Source organism: Brienomyrus brachyistius, chromosome 25, assembly GCF_023856365.1.
Source record: "Brienomyrus brachyistius isolate T26 chromosome 25, BBRACH_0.4, whole genome shotgun sequence".
Lineage (NCBI taxonomy): Eukaryota > Metazoa > Chordata > Actinopteri > Osteoglossiformes > Mormyridae > Brienomyrus > Brienomyrus brachyistius.
The window spans coordinates 6060110-6072077 of NC_064557.1; the positions used below are offsets into that span (position 1 = coordinate 6060110).

General features: G+C 45.3%; 1 protein-coding gene across 10 annotated transcripts; it reads right to left on the reverse strand.

The window, feature by feature from the left end:
- Nucleotides 1–439: 439 nt before the first annotated feature.
- On the reverse strand, nucleotides 440–11968 carry cfap99 (cilia and flagella associated protein 99). Of its 10 annotated transcripts, XM_048995977.1 has the most exons (17): nucleotides 11588–11726; nucleotides 10473–10640; nucleotides 9719–9863; nucleotides 9258–9352; nucleotides 8586–8698; nucleotides 7396–7573; nucleotides 7041–7121; nucleotides 6313–6381; nucleotides 5912–5998; nucleotides 5420–5508; nucleotides 5137–5341; nucleotides 4902–5043; nucleotides 4179–4330; nucleotides 3864–4069; nucleotides 2716–2905; nucleotides 1915–2088; nucleotides 440–979 (listed from the first exon to the last, which is right to left on the reverse strand). In XM_048995977.1, the coding sequence occupies exons 2-16, from the start codon at nucleotides 10581–10583 to the stop codon at nucleotides 1957–1959; spliced, it is 1995 nt and encodes a 664-aa protein (XP_048851934.1). In that variant the 5' UTR covers nucleotides 10584–10640; nucleotides 11588–11726; the 3' UTR covers nucleotides 440–979; nucleotides 1915–1956. The 10 variants fall into 10 exon arrangements, with proteins under 10 accessions (XP_048851934.1, XP_048851931.1, XP_048851929.1 ...); XM_048995974.1 differs by lacking the exons at nucleotides 440–979; nucleotides 11588–11726 and adding an exon at nucleotides 11889–11968 and having other exon boundaries at nucleotides 1849–2088; XM_048995972.1 differs by lacking the exon at nucleotides 440–979 and having other exon boundaries at nucleotides 1849–2088.

Here is an 11968-nt window from a genome sequence, read left to right on the forward strand (position 1 = left end):
ACAATACAATGATGTGAAAATGCTCTTTTGAATAATTAAGTATTTTTAATATCAAGTACTCCAGTACTTTAACTAGTAAAAAGTAAAAAAAAATTGACTGAATTGAACAACTCTTGTATTGGAATCATATGTAACCAGGACCAACTTTATCTTTGACTCAAGTTCTACCCTTTACCCACCTCCACATATCACTGCATAACAAGCAGTAGCAGGTGCAGAAAATTTCAATTGCAATGGTGATTGAAGCCTGTCAGCTCCGTAGCTGTAAAAACCTCATTATTTCAGTGATTTCAGGTTTTTAATTTTCAATGTCTTGCTGAGATACAATGCGCATGGAAGCTAGTTTGTTACACTTCTCAAACATTACTGGCATTATGTTGTGAACACAGCCCCCTCTCATCCAAATAAAAAGATCATTCTCTTCATCTTTTAACACTTTATTGATAAGTTATAAATATTACTCATGCTTAATACAGTCAGCTTCCTTCACCTCTTCCTTCGTGTCCTCCTACATCATCTCTGCCTTTGCCTTAATCTGGTCCTCCACTGCTTTTCTGCCCCTTCCTCCTGCAGCACCCCTCATATTTCTCCTCCAATGTCCGTTCCACCCAAAAGGTCCGCCAGAATTGCCTCGATCTCAGCTTGTACTTTTTCAATTGCTCTTTGCGTCTCGTCTATGTCCTCCGAGACTGCCTCGATCTCTGCTTGTAACTCCTTCACCTTTGCTTTGTCTTCCAAAGGTGCCTCGCTCACTTTGGTCTCCTCCGAGACTGCTGTTGTTTCTCCATCCTTCTCTCTCTCCACCTCAGCGTGGTTTTCATCTTGCTGCTTCGCATCAGTTTTTGATTTTTCTTCCTTTATTCCTTTCTTTTTTTGGCAAAGGCAAACATCTTCACCCAGAATTTCTTTCTTTTCTTTTCTGGGGCATTCTCTTGCTTTTCGGGGTTCTTCCACAGCCTCATCGGCCACCAGTGGGGGTCTAAAGCAGGTGAAAAAGGACCACTTCATCTTCAGATGCATGACGTTCAATGTCTGATTTGTTCTGAAGTGAATCAAGTGCTTATATCACATCGCAGAGTTCCGAAATTCTGACATAGCGGTTGTCATAGTAATGTTTACCTTCAAAATTCTATGTGAAAATCTCCCATGTTGCACTTCTTCTGTAGTTTCATTTCTTATTAAGCAGCATTGTTTTGCACAGTAACAGCACATATTATTATCTAGCAAGTAGTGGTACCTGCAGAAATGTACTCAGCTGTTTAGAAAATAAGAGTTGCAGGTAAATATTAGGAGGTCGCGGGCTTGCGGGTTTTTGGGTTGTTGTCATTGTGCTCCGCGATGGGGGGGAACGCATAGATGTGAGGGGGATGGAAATTACCAGCCACTGAAAGTCAGAGACAGAGGCACACAGAAAATAGGCTCCCAACTCTCACGCATCTGGCGTGACATTCATCCTTTCAGACCGTCACGCAGGCAGTCTTACGAATAATCCGATTATTCCATTATAAACCTAAAATTCGGTGCATCAGAAGCTTGGGGGTAGTTTGCAAAGCCCCCAGATTATTTACAAGGTAACAAAACTGTTGCATACATGAAGGACGCTTGGGAAAGTCCGATGGGCAGCAGACAAACTCCATACTGAGTCACAGCTACATCAGGGCAAATAAGTTCCAAGTCATGGTTACAGTTAGTATGAATGTCATAAAACTTTGCCCCCTTCAAAGCCAGCCGGCTCAGTAAATGCAAATATGGAAACACGATTTAATGTGTGTGTGTCCCTGAGGGTGTTGCTAATGCAGTCACATTACACACATTGCTATATAAAAAATAAAGACCCAACAAATAATATATTTGTGACAACTTCTCTTAAAACCAGACAATAAGGCTGCCATATTTCACAGTAACGTGTCTCACATAAGCTTCTTAATCTTCTCCCTTGCTGGACCCTTTGATTGGTCAGGTGAACGAGGATGGGGGCTTTTCAGGGCCCCGGAGTAGGCTGAGACCGCCGGATGCTGAAGCTGCATGCTGGACCTGGCGCTCCAGGCTGCTCTCTAGCTCCTCCCAGTGGTTCTCCTCAGACCACTGCTGCTGGCCGCAAGTAGGGGAGGGCGGGGAGAGGAAAGGAGGACGACACAGGTGTGGAGGGGAAGTGCACATATTAATGGTTCTGCCTTCCAAGGGATGCTTCTTTGTTTCAAGCCACACGATGTTGATGTTAATTAAGGGATTTAGAAATTAAATATGATATTAATAAATAAAATAAATGGCGGTCGAATGTAACAAAGCAAGCATTCAGTTTCATTATTTAAAATACTTGTAATCGATTCGGAAAAAATATCACCTCAGTAAACAAATGAGAAAAAGCTAAGCAGAGACCTATTAAATACATAAAGTTATTCATAGCATGGAAGCCATAAATCAGAAGAGTGTCGCTTCCAGGGTTATGTATGTAACAGCTTTACTACACTGTAAACAGTCTGCCTAATTTTAGGTTTATAATGGAATAATATAGATTTGCTGTAAGATTTCCTGCATGAGAGTCTGAAAGCGTGAGTGTCATGCCAGATTTGTGAGAATCTCACCGTTACGTGTGCCGGATGTTGCGTGAAGCTGTGTGTGTGTGTGTGTGTGTGTTTCTATTCAATGCTCACATATAAATATCCAGACAGGGCTGCTGGTGCTCTTGTATGGGTGACTGAGATGCAGGCTCACCCTCCGTTGGTTCCATCCCAGCAGGGCCTGTGCAGCGGCCTGCCCATACACTTTGCCTCTGGCATCCTCGGCCTGCCTGTGTCTCTGCCTCTCTTGCCGCTTGTCTTCCAGCTTGCGTTGAAGCTCTAGCAGCTGCTGGTCATCGCTCACCCCCGGGCAGGGCTTCTGCCGGGTCCTCTTTTCCAGTTGCCTGCCCCGCAGTCACACTCGTTTACTGACACTCAGTCCAGAATGTGGACCATGATGCATGGGCGGCTTCCTCATTCAGCCATGGCACAAGGCTAGCACAGTTAGCCATAGCACAAGGCTAGCACAGTTAGCCATGGCACAAGGCTAGCACAGTTAGCCATGGCACAAGGCTAGCACAGTTAGCCATGGCACAAGGCTAGCACAGTTAGCCATGGCACAAGGCTAGCACAGTTAGCCATGGCACAAGGCTAGCACAGTTAGCCATAGCACAAGGCTAATTCAGTTAGCCATAGCACACAGCGATCTCAATTAGCCATAGCAAAAGGCTAGCTCAGTTACCCTTAGAACAAGGGTAGCTCAGTCGGCCACAGCACATCAGCAGCTTATTTAGCACTAGCTAGGCTAAAGCAGGCACCCACAGCATAGGTCTGTCTAAGTTATCCACAGCACATGGCTATCTCAACTAGCCACGGCACAAGGTTAGCTCAGTTAGCACAGAGCAACGTGCTATCTCAGCTATTGCATATATCAGAATGTCAGACATCCAGATATTGATTACAGGGAGGCAGATGAGGGGCATCCAGGAGGGGTGGGTGCTGGCTGGTTTTATGGTAACGCCGTATATATATTACCGACTGGGGTGGGCGGACACAATCTACTGACTGGGGCTAGAGAGTGGTGGTAAAATTTGGGGTGAGGCTGCAGCAGTAAAACTTATTGCTGACTAATATTACCAGCACTGAATAGCGGGATGACAGATTTCCGGGACATTGTGCATCGTTTGCAGGCGTCAGGGAGCTGTTGTCAATTTGCAGGAGACTCCGGGATCTTCCAGGAGAGGTTGCATGTCTGGATTATATATGGTTTTAGCGACTGCGAGATAAGGTGCTCTTTAATACTTGTGATGCAGGTGTGTGTGTAGACCATGTGTATCCAATATATGCATGCAAAAACCTCACTTCCGTTTGGCCTCCTCTCCCAGTGCTGCCCTCTGCTGGCTGATGAAGTCCAGTTGCCCCTGGAGCCACTGCCGGCGGTGCTGCTTCGCCACCTGGAGGCGCTCTCTCTTCTCCTCCTGCTGCCGGCTCTGCGCTTCCCGCAGCAGGGCCAGCCGCTCACGTAGCTCAGCCAGAGACATCTCTCCCAGGAGGGCATGGCCTGCCGTCTGGGACAATGTGGAAATGTGGGGGTGAGGGATTAGCGCTGATGGGCTCGGGTCTAACATCCTGTCTGCGTGGTGGCTCACAGCTGCCCTGTTACGCACTGCGGATCACCTCAGTGTCATCCACAAACTTGTGTCTGATGACGGGGACAGACTCCATGGCCCGGATCTGACAGATCAGCTCCAGCCTCCTGGCCAGGTCCGCCTGGGCCCGCTCCAAGGCCTGACGCAAGAGGTGCCGGCTCTGCTCAGAAACCTCCTCCACTGCAAGAACCACAAACAGCTCGGTGAGCTCCTAGACGAGACCTGGGCAAGTGGCAGCAAAGAGTGATGTCCCGAGCCAATATCAGAGATCGGAATCAGGGCCGATCCAGGCATTTTTTTAATTCATTGACATCGGCTACAGCCCGATCAATTTAATTACTCAAGTCTGCCAAATTTAAGGCAGCTGTGCAGATTATAAGTTTCCACCACACACTACAGTAAGCCTGAGGCATGTGGCTTAAAACTAGAAAGCGATGCAGTGCTTGATACAACAAATCTTATTAGTCACTCGCAGAAACATAAGGAAGAGCACTGTGAAATCACGAGGCTTATTCAGACGAAGAATGCACCGACACCTACTGTATGTGTATATATAAATATTTCACGGCTTAATGACACACTGTACGAGCTGTATGGAGACCGGAACTTAAATTCTTTTCTGCCTGCCACATCATCATTTTGCTGAGCGTCCTCTTACAAGCTGTTGACATGTCATTAGTTTAAACTGACACTGGGGGCACGTAATGTAAAAGAGGGTCCACCAAACCACCAGAGGGCGGTGTGATGATACCTATGCGCTGCTTGTACGCCCACAGCTTGGCTTTCGCTTCCTTGGCGTTCTTGTGTCCCTCCACCACCTGCTCCACCAGCTCCCTCATCTCCTGCTCCTCCTGCAGGCGCTTCTCTGCGTAGCGATGCATCAGTTCAGCGGTCTGCAGGACGAGAGTGTGAACTGACGTAGTGGCATGCAGGATGTTGTCATTGTAAATGTTCATGTATCTTTTGTCTGCCTAGTGCCTGGGCACCTCCTCTTTCTTGAGCAGCGCCCTCTGCTGGTTGCGCTCCATCACGCGCACGCGGGCCAGTGCCGCCTCCTCATGGCTGATGAGTCCCTCTAGGCGGCGCCGTTCCAGCTGGGCCAGTTCCTCCTGCAGGTCCTGCTGCAGGACCTCATTCTGCCACCGTAGGAAGGATGAAGGCTCTCCTCCCCCACTCAGGAGCGCCACCATCCTGCAGCAGGCCGAGAGTTCAGCCCGCCTGCCTCGCAGAAACCTGTAGTTTGTGCATGTTTGACGTGGTTGTGTGTACCTCCGTGTTTCCTCCTCCACCTGTCGGTTGTAGAGGGCTCCTTCGCGCAGGATGGCGGTGGTGTTCAGTCTGATGGGCGGGCTGTCCGTCTGGTCAAAGCACAGATGTATAAAGCAGTGTGTTAGTCCAATAGGGTGTCAGTCAGACTTTAAAGAGACAGATAAACAAACAGACAGACAGGAAAGGTACCAGCTGGACCACAGAGATATATAGACAGGCCAAACTGTGTCGAATGAGGCCAGCAGGTAGACAGACAGACAGGGTACCAGCTGGACCACAGTGATGTACAAAATGACAGAAGCGCTGGCCTGTAAACAGCGAGACAGAAACACAGAGGGAGAGACAGGCTGACATGCAGGATGCATCCCGGACCTCAGAAAGGCACACAAGCAGACAGGCAGTTAGACAAGTCACCTAAAGAAGCACACAGACTAACTGCTAAAACACTCTGAAGGACCAGGTAGGTCCTAAGTCCACAGGAACAGGCAACACCTTGTGGCTGGATGGAATCCCAGAGGAGAAGAGCGAGTTAAACTGCAGCTGGGCATCTCGCTCTTCCTGGATCCGGGATAGCACCTTCTGCAAGACAGAGACAGTCCAAAGAGTGTATGCTACATGCCCGGTCCTTCAGCGAGACCATTCCCGTAATGCTTGGGTAAAATTGGTTTATCACACATAGAGAGCAAAGGCACACAGATCTGTGAAATACACAGTGAGCCTAGAGCACCCCCCAGGAAGCATAACGGGAGGCTACTCTATCACATGGGCATATAATTACGCACCAGGCTTTTGACATACATTAGCTAGCTTGTATACATGTATAAATGGGTGGCTTAGAAGCAGAAGAGAACCTACTTTGCTTATAATGTGAGGAAGACAGGACCCTGTCTCACCTTGGTGCGTTGTGACTTCTCGGGATTCGCACAGTGGAACTGTTGAGTGTTGGCATCTAACATGACTTTCTGGAAGGACACAAAAGAAGGAGGTGGTGTGATGCTTAGCAGGTCAGGCATTTGCAGCTCTGCCTAGAAGGTTGTGGGTTCAAATCCCAACTGTATGTCCGTTAGCCTTATATTTTGCATAGTTTTTTTTTTTTTTTTATCTATTTGCATATGAGCAAAGGTGGACATTTCAGGTTCAGGTTCACTTCAATGTCCCCCTCTGCATATGAGTTATGGTGAGAAGAGTTTTAACGTAACTCTTTTAATGGTCCGTGGACAATACTAGCATAGTGAGCCAGTTAGAAATATCAGGAAAATTTCTAAATCATTTTTTCAAACGTGAATATAAGTCTGATTAAAAAAAAAAAAAATCTGTGTGTTCTTGCCTGAACTGAGCCTTAGACAGAATGATTTCAATCCAACCGTCAACAAAATTCATCAGTGCCAGTAGGCTGGCAAAATAATTCACTGATTTAGAGGTTTGCTAGAGGACATACTAACCGACAAACTGTTGTGTTATTTGGCTGAAAGATGAACTGATTGATTGATCGCTCTACAGGCTGGCAAACCGACAAACAAGTAAGTCGACCAATTCGATGACAAAATCATCAAGCGGTGAATTGACATTTACACTTAATTCCTGACTGGTAGGTTAAATGACTGCTTTGCTGATTTCATACATTAGCCTGCTGACGGTTCTTCTGCTTGACCTTCTCCAGCACATCTCTCTCCGTGGGGAGCTGATAGATGCTGCCTGGTACCTGGATCACATGATAGACGGACTCAAAATTCCATCAAAAAGCCAACATGGCAGATATAGGGTTATGTCATGCAGAGACACAGAGGCGCACAGAGGCACACAGAGGCGCACAGAGACGCAGAGGCGCACAGAGGCGCACAGAGACGCAGAGGCGCACAGAGACGCACAGAGACGCACAGAGGCGCACAGAGGCGCAGAGGCGCAGAGGCGCACAGAGACGCAGAGGCGCACAGAGACGCACAGAGGTGCACAGAGACACAGAGGCGCACACCTACCGGCCGGTGTCGCTCCTGCTGGGGAATGGGCTCTGGTTTGGGGAGAGGCCGAGGTTTGGGCTTGGTCAGGGCAAACTCCCTAGGTTCAGTGATCTTCTGACTGCCTTTCTTGGGCTGAATCCCACCAGCCGCTTTGCTGGCCAGTTGGGTGATAATTCCTTCAACCGCTGGCTGCCACCTAGTGGAGTATTTTATTAATGATTAGAGAGAAGAAGGGCGTTCCTGTTGGACAGAAATGAGGTCTGTCCTTGAGAGGAAGGCACCGGAGGCATATACGTGTGTGGTGATAGGAGAACAGTGGAGTGCGAATCAGAAATCAGAGCTCGCTCGGACTGTGCTTTCCTCTCACGAACACAGGCGGCTGTCTGTGGCTGTCGGCTGGTTTCCTGCCCCTAGCCCTGTGTGCGGAGCTCGCTCGGACTGTGCTTTCCTCTCACGAACACAGGCCCTGTGTGGGGAGCTCGCTCGGACTGTGCTTTCCTCTCACGAACACAGGCCCTGTGTGGGGAGCTCGCTCGGACTGTGCTTTCCTCTCACGAACACAGGCCCTGTGTGGGGAGCTCGCTCGGACTGTGCTTTCCTCTCACGAACACAGGCCCTGTGTGGGGAGCTCGCTCGGACTGTGCTTTCCTCTCGCAAACAACAGGCAGGTGAAATGCTACTTTTAAGGCTGCATTTCCACTGCACTAGTCACAATATTTTTGGTACTAAAATCCTGTAATTTCCCCTTTCCACTGACTCCCAGTCCAGGACCAGTACCAAAAGTACCAAACAAGCTGGGGTACTATTTTGGTACGTTGAGGTGGGACTAGCAAACGTGTTCGAATGGCAAAGTTGGACAGCTCAGGTCCAGAAAGTAAAAATCTAGACCAAGATTTTGTTTTAACCAACTGCTGAGCCTATAGAGTCACAGTCCCAGCGTACTCACCTGATTGGTTGAAACAAACACTTGGTCTGGATTTTTACTTTCATGCCACTCTGTACAGAGTAAGTGGTGTAAAATATGTATTTATGTATAAATGATGATGAGTAAATATCCTCTTGGTCACTAATGCACAATACTGACTCGTTTGTTCACCAGTCTGCATTTCAGTCCTGGTGTCATCTGTTCAGTCACTGGAATGTACATGAGTGAATGAGGTAAAACATTCAGCTCTGAATGCCCATGAAAACATTTTATCTCCCAGTACCTAAGCAGAGGTGCAATCCAGCTCTTCTCCACATAGGGGGCGTCATAGATCTGACTCCATTCCCCTCGGATCCAGGTGCTGAGGTTGTTCACATTGAAGAAGAAACTCAGAAACTGAAAGAGGCAGAACATCATTAAATTCCCTTTCCTGTACTGGACTAAAGTCTTTTAAGTGAGTCATAGCAATGGAATAACAATGGAAGCCATTGAGATTTCAATGGGTAAATAAGTTTCCTCTGATCACAGTGTCACGCAGTAGTAACAGCCAACATCATTGCTACTCACACTGCAAACCTCCAGATGACGTGCAAAACATATTGTTTCTTACATGATTAAGGCTTGTAACAGCGTGTTATGTAATAATGTAGTAATTCTGCATTATGTAATAACTCGACAGAATGTAACAAAGTGAATGATGATAACAATAATAATAATAATAGGGTAATGTTGCAATAGAAAATTATAATGTAGTCTATCAATTTGTAACATTTTGTTATTGTTATTAGATATTGTGGTCTTATTACATAATGCGTTGTAATGAGGCCTGTGACATTGCAGTGCCCCATGACCTCACAGTGACATTTTGGCAACTCATGTCCCTTTAAAGCCTGATTTTAGAGCAGCAGCCCAACACCTCCCTCTTTGCTGGCCTAAGTCTATGTGAGTGATTTACCTTGTGCATCTTCGCCGCATCCAGGCATTTGACGATCTTGCTGAAGCAGCGAAGACCTAGGTCTTCCAGGAGGAACGTGGCCAGGAAACAGATCACTGTTGAGCAAAAAATATAGATGAAGCAAGCCGGACTCTGAAAGAGCAGAACTATCCCTTCTGTACTTGCACATATGACCTCGGTTGTTCTTACACTGCAGATTCTCTTAGAGATAAATGATGTAGCAGCCAGAAGCTGTTCACCAAACGGAGGTTAGCATCAAACATGCTAAAACAACAATGGCTAACCCTATACTTGCATCTGTAGCTGTAGCTGTATCTATCTGCATCGAGATGGTGGTTGATCGCACCGATGGTCACTAAAAACATACAGGAACGTAGGTTCATAGAAGAATCCTCTATAAAAGCTGCTAAATATGTCTCCTTCTTCACAGCAAACGCAATGACTGCTGAAAACGATCGTACCCATAAACTGGTTGCGATCAGCTTGTAGGAAGCCTTTTCCAGTGCGATGGTAGAAAGTATCGACCACAACGTCCAAGAGCTTCCTGTGCTCGACACAGCCAGAAATAATCTCCAGCACAAAGTTCTGCTCCGATTCTTCCAGGTCCTGGAGATAATTACAAATACATACGCCGGGATGAACATTCACATTATGAATACATGTGAAAAGCTTGATATTCAAACTATTACCTGGTTTTAAAATCATTATCTTTTTTATCTTGGTTGCTACTGGAATGATCCAGTGTTAATTTAAACAGAAGATTTTCCTCATCACTTATACTTGTACTTGAATTCTTCAGTAAACACAGTAACTGCACTTCAACCTTACATCTTTGCAATTAATCCTTTGTTTTCTCAAGTGTTCCATTCTTTGGGCTTTACATCCATAACATGTTACTCCACCTTCTGAAATTGTACAGATGAGATTTCACCAGGGTTGTGTTTTGTTACTTTGTACTATTCGTCCTATAGGTTCTGAAACACATGGATAACACGTCTTGTTGGGTCTTCCGAATAATAGTTAATGCTAAAGTTACCATCAAGTTTGTAATTATATATTTGTGTAATTAAACATTGATTAAAGTTAGGAACTCAGTTGTGCTGCTTTAGTGGTAGTTCATCGATGAGTTATCCTTAAACTCAGTCCTGGTATTTTTAAGATGCCTTATAAGGACCACAAGGAGCATTTCGTTGTCCAGACCAAGCATTGACCCACCTGGAGTGACTTGGAGGCGTTGTCTACAAAGGCCTGGAAGCTGCCCTGTTCTGGCTGAAACTTATCCAGCAGGACAACAGCTTGTCTGACGAGGCTTCTGTGATCTTTCATCTTTAGAGGTCAAACCTGGGCAAAGCTCAGAAGATAGAGATGTGCTCTGCTCTCAATCTGAAATAGATTTTAAAATATGTTGATGTACTGTTAGTACCACTTTAATTAACCACTAAAATAAAAAAGGGTCTAAAATGATGTAACTCTTAACACCCTGCAAGCATTTCAATACTTATTTTAAAGCAGTTGAAATCTCATTATTTCCACTAGTTATAATTTAACGTGGAACCGACCACTTATTTCAGCAAGTAACCTCCGGTTTTGATAAGCACACTTATGAAAAACAGCAGACCCACTGATCAGTTAGCAAATGTCCGACTTTCAGTTTTGCTCAGTCTTCATTGTAAATAGTTGATAAAGTATGTGTGTGTGTGTGTGTGTGTGTGTGTGAGAGAGAGAGAGAGAGAGAGAGAGAGAGAGAGAGAGAGATATCATCTAGTAAACTGAATTTAAATGTCGGACTCAAGGACTAAAGGTCATGCTCGGCTTGTATATTAATAGTACTTATGTTCACTGAGTATTGCCCTGCTTCTGCCTGGAAACAAAATGAGCAGGAATAAACCAAAACTTAAGGTTAATAGTTCATTGTGACAGCATTTTTAATAGCATTATCATGTGCCTAGCAGAACAGAATTACATATTTTTAAGTTCGGTTTACTCTGGTTCACACTGCTTTGCCGAACAAAACGTTGCTTGCTGTAAATATAGCTCTATATCGTGATATTAACTACCTATCACTATAGCTTTATGTCACGACTTTATCTGGCTTTAAATATCACTATATATACTTATTATTTTAGTTTTTGCAAGATGTAAGTATCACTAGACTTATCGCTTATGGACTCGTGAATATAAATATGCAATTGGACAAGCGACATGAAAAGCGCGCACGTATTTAAATAACAATTGACGATTTCATTAACTGACAACAGGAGAAAATAAGCATAGAACTATTTTAACGTCATTATATTCAATCAGATAGATAAAGGTATCGGTCCCCTTACCGAGAGACATCTATCTTTATGAAGCTTAACAGCGGCTTTGGAGTGGATGTAAAACCCATGCAAAATCGTATGTCAGTCACTTACAAAGAATATGTTTGCAGTTTTTAATAAATCTCCCAAAATGGGATGGTGTTTGAGTGTTACCTAGCAACTGTAATCATGGTGACCAAAAATGCTCATGGCTTTTCATATCTCTGGTGGCCATTCACCTTATAACATTCATACACCTCTGCTGTTTAATACTGATCTTTCAATATTCTTTATGTTTGAAACCTACTTTCTAAACGTGAAATTAACTTACCACTCGTTTTAAGACAAGAAAAAAAGACACAGTTTAACCGGAGTTTGAAAACACGCTCGATACCTGGTGACGACACGAAC

What these genes read in the sequence shown, in the direction of transcription:
- cfap99 (XM_048995977.1), bottom strand. Translation starts at nt 10,583, where the DNA reads ATGAAAGATCACAGAAGCCTCGTCAGACAAGCTGTTGTCCTGCTGGAT. An exon ending in AGAACCGTCAGCAGGCTAAT is followed by an intron (nt 6,382 to 7,040) that starts GTATGAAATCAG and finishes GTGTCCTTCCAG; the next exon opens with AAAGTCATGTTAGATGCCAA. An exon ending in AGAAGTCACAACGCACCAAG is followed by an intron (nt 5,999 to 6,312) that starts GTGAGACAGGGT and finishes TCTGTCTTGCAG; the next exon opens with AAGGTGCTATCCCGGATCCA.